Genomic DNA, 17,855 nt, shown 5'->3' with positions numbered 1-17,855 from the left:
ATACAAAATTACTCAAGATAAAAGAAGACTGAAGAGTTACAAAGGGATCTCACAAAACTGGGTAACATATACATATACATATATTTATACACATGCACACAAACAAGTATATGCAAGATATTACCTCACCCGTGTTGTCTTTGGGCATCAAAATGGTAGATGAATTTAAATGTTGATAAATGCAAAGTAATGCACATTGGAAAGCATAATCCCAACTATACATACAAAATGACGGGGTCTAAATTAGCTGTTACCACTCAGAGATCTTGGCATCATGTGGATGTTCTCTGAAAACATCTGCTCAGTGTGCAGCAGCAGTCAAAAACACTAAGTGAATGTTAGGAATGGGTTAGATAATAAGACAGTAAATATCATATTGCCACTATAAAGCTATAGTATGCCCACAGCTTGAATATTGCATACAGTCCTGGTCACCCTATCTCGAAAAAGATATATTAGAAATGGAAGAGGTACAGAGAAGGGCAACCCAGTGAAATTAATAGGCAGCAGGTTTAAAACAAACATGAAGAAGTACTTCACACAACTCACAGTCAACCTGTGGAACTTGTTTCCTGCAGATGTTGTGAAGGCCAAAAATATTATTGGATTCAAAAGTTCATGGAGGACAGGCCATCTGTGGCTATTAGCCAAGATGGTCAGGGATGCAGGCCCATGCTATGGGTTTCCGTAAGCCTCTGGTTGCCAGATGCCAGGACTGGATAACAGGGGATTGATCATTTGATGATTGTCCTGTTCTTTTAAATCCCTTTAAAGCATCCTGTATTGGCCACTGTTGGAAGACAGGATACTGAGCTAGATGGACCATTGGTCTGATGCAGTATTGTAGGCCGGGGTTATATGTAATTCCATGGAGGACAATGACCACAACCCCTCCAAGAACTAAGAACAGTGAGGTGGGGGCATTAGACAAATTCACATAGGTTGTAACACCTCCAGCTGGGGAAGTACCACCACCTTGAGAGTCTGGCATTTACTCGTTCAAACTGGAGTCTCTAGAGGCCAGCAAAGAAAGGACTTTTGGATAAATAGCTTGAGTTTAAAATGATTTGACCTTCTGAAGATAATAAGGTGATAAGTAACAGTCAGCATAGATTTGTCAAGAAGAAATGATAGACCAACATAATAGCCTTCTTTGACAGGGTAACGAGCCTTGTGGATGGGGGGAAGTGGTAGGTGTGGTATATCTTGACTCTAGTAAAGCTTTCGATATTGTCTTGCATGACCTTCTCATAAACAAACTAGGGAGGTATAACTTAGATGGAGCTACTATAAGGTGGGTGCATAACTGGTTGGAAAACTGTTCACAGTCAAACTGGAAGGCCATATCAAATGAGGTCCCTCAGGGCTCAGTGCGGGGTATGGTTCTGTTCAGTGTCTGCATCAATGATTTGGATAATGGCATAGAGAGTACACACTTATAAAGTTTGCAGACAATACCAAGCTGGGAGGGGTTGCAATTTCTTTGGAGGATAGGAATAAAATTCAAAATGATCTGGACAAACTGGAAAAATAATATGAAGTAAATAGGATGAAATTCAACAAGGAGAAATGCAAAGTACTCCACTTAGGAAGGAACAATCAGTTGCACACGTACAAAATGGGAACTGATGGCCTAAGAAGGAGTACTGTGGAAAGGGATCTGGGGTTAGTGGATCACAAGCTAAATATGAATCAATAGTGTAATGCTGTTGCAAAATAATCAAGCATTCTGGGATATATTAGCAGGAGTGTTATAAGCAAGACACGAGAGGTAATCTGCTCTATTCCGCACTGATTAGCCCTCAGCTGAAGTATTGTGTACAGTTCTGGGCATCACATCGTTTCTGAAATGTGGACGAATTGGAGAAAGTCCAGAAGAGAGCAACAAAAATGACTAAAGGTTTAGAAAATGTGTCCTATAAGGAAAAATAGAAAAAAATTGGGTTTGTTGAGTCTGGAGAAGAGAAGACTGAAGGGGGCGTAACAGTTTTCAAGTACATGAAAGGTTGTTACAAAGAGCAGGGTGTAAAATTGTTCTTAACTTCTGAGGATAGCCCAAAAAGCAATGGGCTTAAATTGCGGCAAGGGAGGTTTAGGTTGGATGTTAGGAAAACCTTCCTGTCAGGGTGGTTAAGCACTGGAACAAGTTGCCTATGGCAGTTGTGGAACATTCATCATTTGGAGGTTTTTAAGAACGGGTTAGACAAACAGCTGTCAGGAATGGTGTAGTTATTATGTAGTCCTGCCTTGAGTGCAGGGGACTGGACTAGATGACCCTTCCAGTCCTACACTTCCATGATTCTTTCTAATCCTGCAAATGGACAGGGAGCCTATGTCCAAGGCCGGAGAAGGCAGTTCTTCCTGGGAATGCTTGGAAGGACTTTGCGTTGCTGAGGCCCCATAATACTGATCGGTGACCTTTAGGTAAGCCTTTAGCACAGGTATAGGAACTTGTATTGCTTTTAATGTTTTCTCTGTAATGCTTTCACCTTAAGAATGAATATACTTACTTAGAAAGAGCTGTGTGATAACTTTTTACTGCTGGCAATTATGCTATTCATAGCCTTCAAAGAGTAAGCAAAGTGCAGATGCCAGGCCTGTTTAGGCAGTCTAGCTTGCTGGGATATCACAGTGTAGACAGGAAATTGTGCAGCCTGGAAAAACCCTGGTCAGGATGGAGAGGGAGACATGTCTCTACCCAAGAGAGGTGATGGCTGAGGAGCTGAGAGCTTAAAGTTAGATGCCCTTGGTGGATCACGGAGGGGGTATACAGTGCTGTCACCCTGAACTGTGGCAGGGATCTCTAACTTGCAATTTTCTGAGAGTAAGGAAAAAGGCAGCACCCCCTTAATCATAATTGGGGAGAGGCTGAAATTTTAAATGTAATATTAAATAATAATAAGGAAATACTACTATGGTGGCTTTCATGGAAGATCTCAAAATCTTGTACAGCCCCACGAGGTACACATCGTTCCCACTGTGGAGTGGTATACTGAGTGCACAGAGAGATTAAACGATTTGCATGGGGTTATGGAAGAAGCTTGTGGAAGAGCACAAGTAGCATCCCTGTGCCCTACCACCTGGCCCTGTGCTTTATTCACAAGCCCGTCCTTTTGTCTTCTCTTCTTGAGAAGAAACGATAATATTATTTATAGCCACTAATTCTTTTTATTGGAGAATATAGTGAATATTGTTTTACGCATTAGTGCAAATGGAAGCATTTTCAGCTGAAGCAGAGAATTAATGTTAACTCTGTTATATATCACTGTCCAGTTATATTTCTGATAGTAAAAGTACATACATTGAACTCGCATATTCAGAAGATCTGGCTGGTTTCATGTAGGCTGTTGATCTGTGTATTTTGATATATATATCAAGGACTGTTTGACAAAAGGCAGGAGGTGAAAAGACTAATAGCAAAAAATGCGGGGTTGTTTTCTCCCTCGTAATAAGGCAATTTTTTAAAATGGAAAATGTATCAGAAGTATCTGTTCTTGAAAACAATCTCTGGCAAAGTCTCCTAATGGTGCCATTTGAGGCCATTTGTTCTTTTGTTAGGAAATTTTATGATAAGAGCGAGCAAGAAGATATCAGTCCTTCGTTTTGGGAACACTTATGTCTGTTCTGAAGTTAAAGATAAAATCAAATAAAAGTTGAAATTCAGAGCATTCTTTCTGCCTAATGGAAGCCGTGTTCTAATTCTGGCTGACCGTGTATTAGTCTGCTATTTAGAATTCTGTAATGCACAAACACTGGAAAGGTGTTTTCCATAATACTGGTTACACAGTCTATAGTAAGACTTCTCCTGAGTCTTATGTAAGCGTCTCGCTATGCTCATTTAAGCAAGATCATTGTTTGCCCAGTGTGCCTCCATTAGGGAAAAGGGGCACCCCTCTTGAACCCATCGTGTGGATGGAAGGACAGTCTCCATGGGGCACTACGCCATCCCCCATGCAAAAGGGTGGAGAATAGATTGGCAAGTGTGTGGACTGGGCATTGACTCTCCTCCCCCGACTGGCTGCCAGTGTGCAGTTGAGCCAGGCCAGACATAGGAAATATTGCCTCCTTGTGCCTCTCAGAGTCTGGGCTACTTGCACTGCCTCTTACTCAGGGCAGATTGCATTTGTCACAGTCTTACCATTACAGGTTAGCCTTAGGGCTTGGCTACACTTACAAATTTGCAGCGCTGCAGCAGGGTGTGAAAACACACCCTCTCCAGCGCTGCAAATTGCGGCGCTGCAAAGCGCCAGTGTGGTCAAAGCCCCAGCGCTGGGAGCGCGGCTCCCAGCACTGTCCGTTATTCCCCACAGGGAGGTGGAGTACGGACAGCGCTGGGAGAGCTTTCTCCCAGCGCTGGTGCTTTGACTACACTTAGCGCTTCAAAGCGCTGCCACGGCAGCGCTTTGAAGTGCTAAGTGTAGCCACAGCCTTAATCATGAAGGGCTCCTGCTGCTCCAGAAGGAGTTTCATCTGTGTAAGGAGTGCAGAATCAGGACTAAAATTGTATCATATAGGCTCAGTTGCGACTTGGACTACACACGCATCCAGAGTGGGTTACCTGCCTGGACCTTGCGTCTGGTTGTGCAGGAATAAATAAGGCTACTTGGTCACCTCCTGCCTGGAACAGATGTGTGAAAAGTGGGCAGGGCATTGGCAGAGCCTTGGTTGTACTATACATTCACTGGCTGTCTCGCCCTGGAAGCAGTGTACTGCTGATATAGGCTAGCAGCATATTACAACCACCTGGGAGCAAGAAGGAAGCGTGGGAAAAGTGCTATCTTGGGCGTGTCTGAGCACAGTGCCTCCTGAATTACTCCTGGGATGGTGGTGCTTACACACCACCCCTTGCTGAGCGCAGTGCCTAAATCTCAGTCTGGACCAAAGATTTTAAATTGGAGCCTTGATAATGACAAACAGCCACATTCTGCCATTTTTCCTCACAACATAAAGTATCTGATGACAAACTGTCCTACTGAAATCAGCTGGAGCTTCTCACAGAACAGGATACTGGGCAGCATGAGTAAAAGTATTAGTGTCCAGCCCCTAAGGTTTTAAATACATCCCTCCCCACAGGTTTATTGACTTTAAAAACAATGAAATTACAGAATTCCAGATTATAATCTAGTTTTCACCTATGAGATAAGTGATATTTTATCCTATAAAAAACTATCGTGATTGAATCTGGAAGCAGCCATGCTAATACATAGGCTACGTCTACACTACCCGCCGTATCGGCGGATAGCGATCGATTTTTCAGGGATCGATATATCGCGTCTCATCTAGACGCGATATATCGATCCCCGAACGCGCTTATATCGATTCCGGAACTCCACCACCGCGAACGGCGGTGGCGGCGTCGATATGGAGAGCCCCGGAGATCGATCCCACGCCGTGAGGACGGGTAAGTTATCGATATAAGATACTTCGACTTCAGCTACGTTATTCACGTAGCTGAAGTTGCGTATCTTATATCGATTTTTCCCCTTAGTGTAGACCAGCCCATAGTTTCAAAAAATTAAATTGTTGATTCCCTTGAGTCAGAGATTCCCAACCTTCCATGCTAATTCAAAATGTATTATTGTTAATACAAGAGTTTCCCACCCATCAGTTTACTGGAACTATCAGGATATTGTGCATCCCAGAGTGCACTTGTAAGCAGGCAAGTCACCGCCAAATTGGACACAACAATTTGTACATTAGATGCCGTCAATTCAGTATTTGACAGGGTGTTAAATGGTATGTGATGGGACTATTTGCACAGTGATGCAGTATGAGTAAGGCACGTTCAGGTATAGTATCCTGCTCATACTATGTTGGTTTTTAAAAAACATTGTCTAAATTAAAATGGACTTTGTACCCTGATATTTTAGTTGGATCCTGAATTAATAGTGGCTGTTAGTCCATGTGTCGTTCAACTTGTACAAAAATCCACAGTAGTGGATAAACCTCCTTCCACAGATAAACCTCCTTCCATACTCTCTACTCATCTACAGATTCTCTTCTGTGAATCATTACCTGCATAATATACCTGCATATTTTATATAAATATAGATAATATGAGATGCATATAAAAATATTGCTGAAAATAGCTAGTTTTATGTGTAGAGTAAATGGCTTTTGAAATAAAAAATCCAGAATAAAAATGTAAAAACATTTTGCCTTTTAGTATGTGATTCTGCTATAGCACTTACCTTTCAGTGAAATGCTTGCATATATTACCAGCTGTGCTAATGAATGTTACTTAGGTGTACATTAATCTGCAGCTAATTAAACTCTTGCATTGATTTAAGCAGGTATTTAAATTGATTAATGATTAGGGCCCTACCAAAATCACGGTCCATTTTGGTCAATTTCACGGTCGTAGGATTTTTTAAATCGTACATTTCATGATTTCATCTATTTAAATCTGAAATTTCAGGGTGTTATAATTGTAGGGGTCCTGATGCAAAAAGGAGTCGTGGGGTGGGTTGCAAGGTTATTGTGGGGGGGTTGCGGTACTGCTACCCTTACTTCTGCACTTCTGCTAGTGACGCTGCTGTCTTCAGAGTTGGTCAGCTGGAGAGCGGCGGCTGCTGGCCTGGAGCCCAGCTCTGAAGCCAGAGCCGCTGCCAGCAGCAGTGCAGTAGTAAGGATGGCCTGGTATGGTATTGCCACCCTTACTTCTGCACTGCTGCCTGCAGGCTGGGCCACCTGCCGCCACTTTCCTGCTGCCCATCTCTGAAGGCAGCAGTGCATAAGTAAGGGTGGCATGGTATAGTATTGCCACCCTTTCTTCTGCGCTGCTGCTGGCAGGGTGCTGCCTTCAGAGCTGGGCACCCTGCCAACAGCCACCGTTCTCCAGCTCTGAAGGCAGTGCAGAAGAAAGGGTGACAATACCCCCTAAAATAACCTTGCAACCCCCCTGCAAATCCCTTTCAGGTCAGGACCCCCAGTTTGAGAAAGATTGGTCTCCTGTGTGAAATCTGTATAGTATAGGGTAAAAGCACATCTAACACCAGATTTCACGGGGGGGGAACCAGATTTCACAGTCCATTTTTATGGCCGTGAATTTGGTAGGGCCCTATTAATGATAAAATCTGCATTAGTCTTTCGGATAATTGTCATGTTCAGTCACTCTTTAAAACATTTTTCAGTCGAAAACTAATTTTAAAAGTAGAAGATCTTTGATAAAAATATAACGTTATGTGAGGAAAACTCTTAATATGCAAACCCACTGTTGTGTTTTTATAAAATGTTTTGCTGCAAGGAAAGCCAGCTGTTTGTCTCCAACAGTCCATGCAGTCTTCCTTATAGAAAGCACCAACTGAACTAAGCTGTTTCTTTACGTTTCATTTCAGGTTTTTCACACGTAATCATGGCAAAACCTTATGAATTTAACTGGCAGAAGTCAGTCCCTTCTTTTATGCAAGATGGAGCTGTGTTTGACAGATACGAAGAGGTAAGGAGCCAGTTGAATAATGTTCCTCTCCCTTACCCTTTCTTTTCTAGATGTTGCAAATGTTAGGAAAAAATATTTTTGTAAGATTTTAAATAAATAAAAGTTTCAAACAGAAAATCTGAATGAAGGTAGAAAAGAAATATTAACACTTTGTTACGATACAATTTCTTGCTACCAAAAAACCCCATTTAAAATACATTTTGTAATGACTGATTTAATCCCCGATTTGAAAATAATCTCCGAGTAAGAGAAACATTTTGATTTAAATCCCTTCTATCTATAACAGACATGCAGCTCTCTGTTGTGGAGTCATCGTAGTATAGTACACAAAGCACATTCCCCCAGAAAGGTGAATCCTGTCCTTTTTTTAAACTTACTATTTTTGGAATGAGAGCTTCTACTTCTGAAAATAGACTAAGAACCAACATGCTATATGGAAAAATAGAAGATCACCAAAACATTTACACTGTAAATCAAAGACCATTTGAAATTAAGGGTGGTTTTATCTCCTTTAGTTAATCGACCTATGCTTTATCTGGAATATGATTAATATGATCCTGCTTTCAGCCGCACTTTAATCCAGGTCTGTTGAAGGAAAGGAAAGTGGGACATAACATTTGATATAAGCTTCCAAAATAAAATGCAGAGACCTTTGCCTTATAGTCAACATTAATTTGCCTATGAAAATAGTTTTGCTAAGGTTTGTTTTTAATCTTTTTTTATTTGACTGAAAATCTCTAAGTTAAAAGTATTTTGGGAAATGCCTTCAGGGATATTATGTTTTCCTTTAATCTCTTGAAATGAACAAAACGTATTGGTATCATAGTCACCTGCCAAGATAGACCTAGCTTTCTTATCCCCCACTTTCAGTGCTGGATTAGGTAAACTAATACGAAACATGTTTGGTAAATGTTGCCCTTTGAAAGAAGGATCTTAAATTCTTTATTTTTCATTCTGCAAATGCTGTTTTGAATGATTTAGCATATGCTAAAAAATTGGGCTCAGCTGATCCAACGGAATGTGTGTGGTTTTGCTTTCAAGAATGTTTAATAATGATCACCCCATGATGAACATTGCTGTTCTCTTGCACAGTACAAGATAAAGTAAACGGTTCCTTGCTGTCCTGGGTTGGTTATTTGGTCCCTTCTAAAGGCAGGCAGACATTTTCAAAGTAGAAGTTACAACTTGTGGCTCACGGGAAAATTATAGGCCAGTCAACCTAACTTTGATACCTGGAATAAATGATTAAACAGTTTGTAAGTACCTGGAGGATAATATGGTTATAAAGAATAGTGAGTTTGGATTTGTCAAGAACAAATCATGCCAGACTAACCTAATTTCCTTCTTTGACAGGGTTTCTGGCCTAGAGGATAGGAAGGAAACAGTAGATGTGATGTATGTTGATTATAGTCAGACTTTTGACACTGTCTCCCACACATCGTTCTTATAAGCAAACTAGGGAAATGTGGTCTAGATGAAATTACTATAAGGTGGGTACACAATTAGTTGAAAGACCATACTCAAAGAGTAGTTATCAGTGGTTCCCCATGAAACTGGGCTGGCATATCCAGTAGGGTCCTGCAGAGGTCAGTCCGGTGCTATTCAGCATTTTCATTGATGACTTGGATAATGGACTGATGAGTATACTTATAAACAATGTGGATGACACCAAGCTGAGAGAGGTTGCAGTACTTTGAGTACAGGATTAGAATTCAAAATGACTGTGGTACATTGGAGAATTGGTTGGAATTCAACAAGATCAAGTTTAGTAAAGACAAGTGCAAAGTACTTCACTTAGGAAGGAAAAATCAAATGCACAACTACAAAATAAAGATAACTAGTGGTAGTACTGCTAAAAAGGATCTGGGGGTTGACTTAATTCCGTATTCAGTGGGATGCAGTTGCGAAAAAGGCTAATACAATTCTGGGCTGTATTAACGGGGATGTCGTACGTAAGAGATGGGAGGTAATTGTCCCACTCTACTTGGTATTGGTGAGGCCTCAGCTGAAGAACTGCATCCAATTCTGAGTGCCACACTTTAGGAAAGTTGTGGGCAAATTGGAGAGTGGCCAGAGGAGAGCAGCATAAGTGATAAAAACTTTAGAAAACCTGTCTTACGAAGAAGGGTTAAAAACCTGTTCATGTTTAGTCTCGAGAAAAGAAGAACGAAGGGCGACTGGATAACAGTCTTCAGATATGTTAAGGGTTGTTATAAAGAGGACGGTGATCAATTATTCTCCATGTCCACTGAAGGTAGGAGAAGTAGTAATGGGCTTAATATGCAGCAAGGGAGTTTGAGGTTCAAAATTAGATAAATATAGAGGTAGTTAAACTCTGGAACAAGCTTCCGAGGGAGGTTGTGGAATCCCCATCATGATAGGTTTTTAAGAACAGCTTAGACAAACACCTGTCACAGATGGTCTAAGGCAGAGGTTCTCACAACAAATTTTTTGGTGGCCTCAGAGTACGGCCATCAACTCTTGCTGCTGGCCGCTCTGACAATTTTTCCTAAAATACTTACTTAACTTTAGGAAAAACAAATAAATATTCACATGTACATTCTCAAATCACTGTAATTTATCTATGTAGTTTTTTTTTATTTTTTTTGCAGATTCAATAATAAAAATAATGTACAGTTGTCTCTGTTCTTTACTGGAGCTAAACAGAATAGAAACACAGATAAGGTGCTTTGAATGTTCTTGTCTTTTTTCTTGTTTCTTTTGGGGTTGTTTTTTTTTTAGGACTTGCTGACTATAAGTAAGTCTGCTGTGAAAAGTGATATTTGTATGTTTGTTAATATCACTTTTCACAGCAGACTTACTTGCCCTGGCAAGCTCAGGGACGAATTAAGCCCTGGTGGGTACAGGAGGCAGTGGAGGCATGGGCGATGGTGCATTGGGGGAGGCAGTGGGGACCAGAGGTGATGGTGGAGGTGAGCTTGGGCCAGAGCCCACCGTTGGGCAGCTAGGGAATGGACCCCAAAGCCCCACACTCGGGACAGAGCCTGGGGACAGAGCCCGAAGCCCCATGGCTTGAGCCTGCCACCCGCCACCCCAGGGCTGCAGCCCAACCCCACCGCCCCCGGGAAGGTGGGGAACTCACTGACTGCCTGCTCCTTCAGCTTGTGTCCCCGCAGAGGAGGGTGGGGCCCAACCACTGCTGGTAGCCCCTGGGGAGGGGCCGCTGCTTTGCTCCCATCACTGCCCAGAAAGCTGTGGGTGCAAGAAAAGCCCCTGATGGCCGCATACGGCCAGGGTGGCTGCGTGTGAGAAACGCTGGTCTAAGGTTCCTGCCTCGGCGCAGAGGCTGGATCTGATGACCTCTCGCTGTCCCTTCCGGCCCTACATTTCTGTGATTCTAAGATGTAAGTAGCTGAGTGCAGTTGAATTTTGAAAGAAGTCACCAGTCAAAAGCAACCTTGAAATAAAAGGCACCCGTGCCAGTTATGTGGCATATTTAAGTTCACCTCTGTGTAGTGACTAGGGCCAGGGCTGCTTTTTTACAGCACTAACCATCTGAATGGTACAGCATTTAACATCGGAACAGGCTTCAGAGGCAGTGGGTTTCTTAAGGATGGAAAAAGGACTGAGCCTTGTTTTAATTGCTAGTAATTTCACCTCCCTAATCAATGTTGACATTTGGGAATGGAATTAGGCCTTGCCATTGTATGTATAAATCAGATTTTATTAAGTGCTGTGCTGTGCTGCATTCATTGTGTTTTGAATCATGTGCACTTCTTTTTACACTGACTGCTAATAGGGGTCCTACCTGCCTTATTTGAAGCAGAAAACCTGCGGTATTCTGTATCTTTATTGTTTGCTGTAAGTACTGAGTGGTAAATTTACCCAATTTTGCCCCAGAACACTTGTAAGCTCATCTGATTGGTAGCCCAGCCTCTTTGGTGATATCATCAAGTTTGGTGGTTGGTTGGGATATTATTATTTATTTACTAGAATTACAGTAATGCCTAGATATCCTAACCAGGTTTGTGCTAGGCATTGTACATACCCATAGCAAGAGCCCTCCTGCGAAGGATTTATAATCTTAGTTTGGGATTTTCAAAAGAGCCTAAGGGTTTTAGGCACCCAGCTCCCATTGAAATTTTATATTAAACTTCTGGCCTAAGCAGGCAAAGCAGAGATGCGCAACAGAGACCCAGTGAGGTGACTGGGCCAGGGTTACATAGCAGGTCAGCGGCAGAGCTGCAAATAGGACGTAGCTCCTGAGTCTGAGTGCAGTGTCCTAACTACTAGACCACACTGCCTCCCAAGGAAGCAATGTTCACAAAATGGAATTTCACTGAGGGACTAGAAGGTCTCGGACGAAGTCTGGATCGCTGTGCTATAAGTAAACATCAATGAGAGGAATTAGAGGCCACGTGGGATATGCTTCCTTTCCCTTTGGGCCAGGCGGTACCACACCTGAATGTTGAAAGGGTTTTTCTTTAGAATGGGAATATCTTGGTGGAGAAGGCTGATGGTCAAAGGTTAGCAATGGTATTGGACTGTGTAACGTCTAGAATTTGTGGTCGCTGGTCTTTCCCTCACTGTATTAGGAGAAAAACTGCTGAAGCAATTAGTTAGTGGAACCAGTGCATGCTAAGTAGTGGACATTGGACTGAGTGCAGTTTGTGGCCATCTTCGTAGGAAAAGTTATTTTTATACTGAGCGCTTTTAGTCACATGGGGATGCAACAAGCAGTGAAAAATGTCCCCATTTTATTTGCATTGACCTTGCTTATTGAGGAGATCCTCTATTCCAGGGTTTCTCAACCTGAATCGGGACCCAAAATTGGGTCGTCAGAACATTTCAAAGGGTCGCGTGGCAGCGTCTGTCCCATGGGGCTGGCTGGGCTCACCTCCCTGCTCCAGGCGCTGCAACCTCTGAGGTCCTAGCGCCACTCAGGTTTCGCCCAGCCGTCATGATGAGGGGCGTCCAGGTGAGCCAAAGTCGAGCGAGTGGCACTGCAACCCCATGAGCCACGTCACAACTCCACTCGCACAAATTTGGTCCAGTTGGGCACAGGCCCAAACCTGAGTGGCGCTGTAACCCTGAAGGTTGCAACTCCCGGCACGGAGAGCCCAGCCCAGCAGCCCCACAGCACAGGAGCTTCCACTGTGAGGTGAGTGCCAGCCAGGACTCAGCCTCTCCAGGGGGCAGGATCAGACCAAAACCACCCCAGGGCCTCCACCCCCAGACTATTTACTGGGTCATGACAGGCTATAAACATTTACAAATGGGTCCTGTCCCGAACCCAAAATGGTTGAGAACCACTGCTCTATTCCATGCAGATTTTAAAAGGCTCTCCCTTTAGCAGGTCGCTAGCTGCAGTTTTTATATATGCAGCTTTACGGGGATACCCATGCATCCGGTACATTTTATGAAGTGCAAGGATTAAGTAAAAGGCAGTAAGTGGTGAGGTGTAGCAGCCTGGATATAGGAGAGGGCCCAGGAAGCACCTGATATTATCCCGTCCTGACTCTGTCCCTAAATCTATGGCAAGTTCTAACCCTTCTCTCTGTTTCCCTATCCGTAAAATGAAGATAATTTTTTCCTACCTCACAGTGGTGCTGCAGTAATTAATATTCGCCAAGTGCTTTGAAGCTGAAAAGTGCTGCATGTGCTTTGTGCTATTATTTAAGAGGCAGATGCTCTTCAATGCTGAATGTGTTCTGGGTCAAGGGAGTGAAGTAGTAGGCAGGTCTGGCTTATTTGTGGCCCATCCTGCAGCAAAACTCTTATTAAGGGTGTTCCTTGCATGGAGGGCTTGTGGGATGGTGCTCACTGAGTCGGAGGAGTTAAAAATCCTCCTGTCCACATGATCCTTTTGTGTGGAAAACGGCCCCGGGTGTCTGCATGGGCTTGCTGCCCTGGCTGTCCTGTGTTGGAGAGGACAGGGCGTTTTCAAAACCAAGCGGCAGTCCTTTCCTTTACACACAAAATAAAGTGCTTCCTTCTGTCACTCACAGCATCACTGCTCCCTACACACATGCTTGCTGTTTTGTTATAAAGTAATCTTTTTTAATTAAAAAAAAGATTGGCCAGGGCTGGGCTTTTTGTTCCCTTTAAAAATGACTGATTCGGCAGAGTGGGATGTTTCTTTACCTTTTAGTTTCACCTCTGACATTAAAATAGTTTGGGGGGTGGGCATGCACGTTTTGTTTTTTGTTTTTTTAGTAAGGCTGACCTGACTGGGTTTTGTTTTTCTTTTTTTAAAATCTAATCGGTGTGGTTTTCCACTCCTTCCAAACTCCTTTATATACTAATCTCCTCTGCCAGACTAATACTGTGCAATATATTTTTGTGTGTACTCTCTAGAAGTTCTTATGTGAGGGTCCAACTTTTACAAAAGCACTTTCCCTGAACCCCAAAAGTCATTGCAAAATGTGGTGGTTTGACCCCAAGCAGTGCTGCCAGTTCTTGCAAGCCTCACAATATTTGGTGAGGTTCTTTTTGGAAGCCTGTGATTAGGTGAGAAAATCAGCTTTCATTTAGAAAGAGAAGTTTCTAGCACTTGTGGCTGTGGAGAAAGGCCTAAAGATGAGAACTGAGTCTGCTGTAATGTCTTAAAAACCAGAAGTCAAATTAAAAAAAAGTTCTAATATTTATTAGGCTTAAAAATCACGAGATTTTTTTTAAATCTCATGATTTCTGCAGAGTGACTCATGATTTTTGAATGCTTGGGACTGGCAATACTGCAAGGCTGTTGGGGAAAAGGTGAAAGATCTTTAGTTTTGAGCAGCAAATTAATGCCTGACATTTTTTGTCAACATCACCAAAATATTTTGTTATATTTCTCTTTCAACAGGAGTCCTTTGTCTTCGAACCAAACTGTCTCTTTCAAGTGGATGAATTTGGTTTTTTCCTAAGATGGAAAAGTGAAGGAAAGGTACAGTACTGTTGTACCAGGAACATTGCTGTCTGCCTATGTTGTTGCACTTGGTTTGTTTCCTGGCTAATTTTTAATCACTAAACATTACATGTGGCTTTGTAACTATTTACAGTGAGATAGCTTAACTCCTGTGTTTTTAAAAGTTACATAAGTGAAATTCTTGACAGGTTATTAACAGACATGAAAAGAAAATACACTGTTTTGTGTTAATTAACTGCAATTGCATTTAAGACTCATTGTTTATTTTTACTTCACTTCCTATTTGGATCTGCATTGTGTTTTGCCAGACACTAACATGCTTTCTCTTGCCGTTCCAGGAAGGACAGGTATTAGAATGCTCCCTGATCAACAGTATTCGTCTTGGGGCTGTACCAAAGGTACTCTGTAATTAGTTTATACTGTTCTTTTAAACAAAGAGTGTTTAAGCTGAAGGTGAAGTGGGGACTGCAGTGCGGCTTGTTGCAAAATAATGCCAGCACAACTTTGCTTGTAAAATCATAGCCTAAAACATTTAGCTTTAAGATTAAGTGGTTTTATTTTATTTCAATGTCAAGGATTTGTAATATGGTAATGCCATGTCAGTGCTGACCTTCCAAGCGGCTGTGAAATCTGGGCACTAACTATTAAAAGGATCTTGTCACGGGTTTTTTAATTATTTTTTGAACTATTATATCATCATTTTAGGAGGTTGAAAATATTTTCTGGTTTAATTTTTTTCCTTGGTCATTCAAGATGTGTTCCTGTGTTTCATTGACATAGAAATTAGAAATTTGTGTTTGCTTCCTTGTTTTAGACACTTAAATTATCAATTATTTCAGGACAGCTCTGGGACTTGTGATTAACAACTGCTGTTTCAAAGGCAATCTGCAGAGGGACCACCTGAGGGTTCTACAGAGATCATAGCTTTTAAAATATTTTCTAATATAGATTTCTTTTTAAAATGCATTTAGAAATTGGACATCTTTCTGAGATGAAATTTGGGCATAATTGCTTCACAATGTCTCTTTAAGAGTTTTGCTGTCTAGTTGTCCAGTGATGTCAAATACAAAAGCTTCAATCAGACTGTGGTTCTACTTAAAAATCATAGATTTTTCACTTTAATCCTAGATTTATATTTTTTTAGCGAAGTTAGTTCTCTTGCAAGGTAATAGGCTGAAATCTTCAGCCGACAAAGTAGGTCATGGGCTAAGGCAGTGCAGACTTTCCCATGATGCCCCATGAATATGCTTCAAACTTCAAATATGCTTCAAAATATTCCCAATTTCTATGAATAGTTCAGTCTCTGGGCTTATTAAATTTCTGGCTCTTGACTGCAAGTAAAGGTACCGAAGGGCACCAGATGTGCTGCTAAGAAATGGATAGAAATCACCCACTCGTTGCATGCAAATAATCACTTTTGGTCACTACTGATTTGGATTGGAATAATTTATTTAGATAGAGTTAAGAATTTCCATAAACTATTACCAGTCCTTAAAAGCCTTCCATTTCCCTTCTCTGTGGAGGTAATGTATGTAATTTTCTGAAATGTATTTAAAATACTGCAATTATCTCTCTGCTTTTATGATTCAGCCACATTCAGTGATTATTAAATTAGATTTTTTTTCCCAACCAAGTCCATAGATTCTAAATGAAAGAACTCATTTAAAGGGACTGGGAAATATTTACAGTCTTAATGCATGTGAACCTGAGATGTGTTTTTAACTTAATCTTTGTACTGTGCATTTAACAAAGCGTTTGTTCCGTTTAATAGGATCCCAAAATACTAGCTGCTCTTGAGACGGTGGGAAATGCGGAAAATGAGCTGGAAGGGCGGATAGTGTGCGTCTGCAGTGGCACAGATCTGGTGAACATCAGTTTCACGTACATGGTAGCAGAAAATGCAGAAGTAGCAAAGGTATTGCACAGTTAAACAGTGCCCGGGTGCGGGGGAAAATGTGTCGCCTGCATTGAAGCACAAACTGCCACGAATTTATTACTGCTGGTATGTGAGCTAGCTAGAATAAAGGTAGCTCAGACGTATCTACCTGAGCTGCAATCACACCTGTGTTTTCTGTCTAGACTTACCTTAAATCCCTTGGCTTTCTCCTTCCTCTTTCCTTTTTATTATTGGAAGCCTCATAGACGGAAAGCATAGCCTGACCATTCATTGCAACCATCATGCAGCAAGACACACAATAAATATATAACACCTCACTTTTAGTGCTTGGCACCACCACCTCTTAAACATTGTGTGTCATGAATAAACTCCATAGTAGAAGACCTATTTCTATACCTAATATGGATACACTAAGTCTGTTTGACTGTGGTATACATTCAACATGTTGACTCTGATATCAAAGTATTCAGGGAAGTAACCTGCCAAAATCGTGGTCTGAAAACATTTTGGGAGCAAAAAAAAAAGAGAGCTATTGTAGGAATTCACTTGTATGCTTAGCAGAACCATTTCTCCTCTGTAGTCTAGAATATTTTGTAGACACACTAGTTAGCCATCTTTTGATTTGGTCAAGGTGTTTTGGTCTCCTTGGTTTGAGGGGAGAGAGAGAGATTCATACATTTGTGTAATTATATGTTGTAAAATGTACTTTCTGCACCCATTGCCACAATATCTGGACACATTATAGAGATGAAATGTAGTGTCCCAATAAGTTTACCTGGCTGCACTGATCAACACAGGTAGCTCCTTGCCCATGATCTGCTTGTTCATTGACAATCCAGATGCTTGACCAAAAAGTCATGATTTACTTTGCACTTGGATTGTCCGTGAATCATGACAGGCCCCTATTGAGAGTTTGCTCTACAGTTTTGGACCCTCTGCTAAAGGTCTCCAAAAGCGTACACCCAGAGATTGTTAACAAAGATGATTCAGGAGAGGGGGAGTCCTTAAAACAGTCATTCCCTAAAGCACGTAAGATTTATAGAATTGAACCAAAACCTTGGCTGCATCTGAAAGCATGGGAAGCCAGTGGAATTCTTGGAGTGTTGAAGTGTATTGGCTTTTTGCATGTGATGAGTATATGGGCCTAATACTACTTGTGAGCTAAAGGAAAGCTGCCTTTTTGAAGTGAAGTGAAGTGGCAGGAGCACATGTTTAGGAAGCTAAGGGTACATTTACCCTATGATAAATGAACCTGCGGCTGGGCCCAGTCAGCTGACCTGGGCCAGCCGTCATGTAGACATACCCTAAGGGACCAGGGTTATGTCTCAGCATTCCAGATGTGCGTGGGGGACTTTCAGTAATTGTGCCTGTTGTTCTCATGAAGCTGTTGAGAGCCAGTATCTTCAAAGGGAGTTGAATGTGCTCACTACCTTGTGAGATTCAGGTTGTCATAAGCTAAATCAGGTTCAGGATTGGTCAGTACTTGACAAAAACACCACCTGGCACTGCAGAAAGTGGTTTGGTGACTCTTTACTCTCGGGTCTGTAATTCTCTCCTCAGCCAGTGCCCCAGAATAGTTCTGCTTCTGGAAGTGTTACCTTCTAGATGAGAGACAAAATAATTCTTAGTCACCACAGGCTACGTTGTGG

The 17,855-nt window shown here is 41.9% G+C and overlaps 1 protein-coding gene across 1 annotated transcript in view; it reads left to right on the top strand.

Moving 5' to 3' along the window:
- The window catches only part of PLCB4 (phospholipase C beta 4), a 362,644-nt gene that overhangs the window by 220,232 nt on the left and 124,557 nt on the right, over positions 1–17,855 (top strand). The window contains exons 4-7 of the mRNA XM_045011149.1: positions 7,338–7,438; positions 14,247–14,327; positions 14,648–14,707; positions 16,081–16,224. Of these exons, the coding sequence (XP_044867084.1) occupies positions 7,355–7,438; positions 14,247–14,327; positions 14,648–14,707; positions 16,081–16,224 (369 nt within the window). The 5' untranslated portion in view covers positions 7,338–7,354. The remainder of the gene's footprint in view (positions 1–7,337; positions 7,439–14,246; positions 14,328–14,647; positions 14,708–16,080; positions 16,225–17,855) is intronic.

The sequence above is a fragment of the Mauremys mutica genome, chromosome 3 (genome assembly GCF_020497125.1).
Source record: "Mauremys mutica isolate MM-2020 ecotype Southern chromosome 3, ASM2049712v1, whole genome shotgun sequence".
Taxonomy (NCBI): Eukaryota; Metazoa; Chordata; order Testudines; family Geoemydidae; genus Mauremys; species Mauremys mutica.
This window is presented reverse-complemented; position numbering and strand designations above follow the sequence as displayed.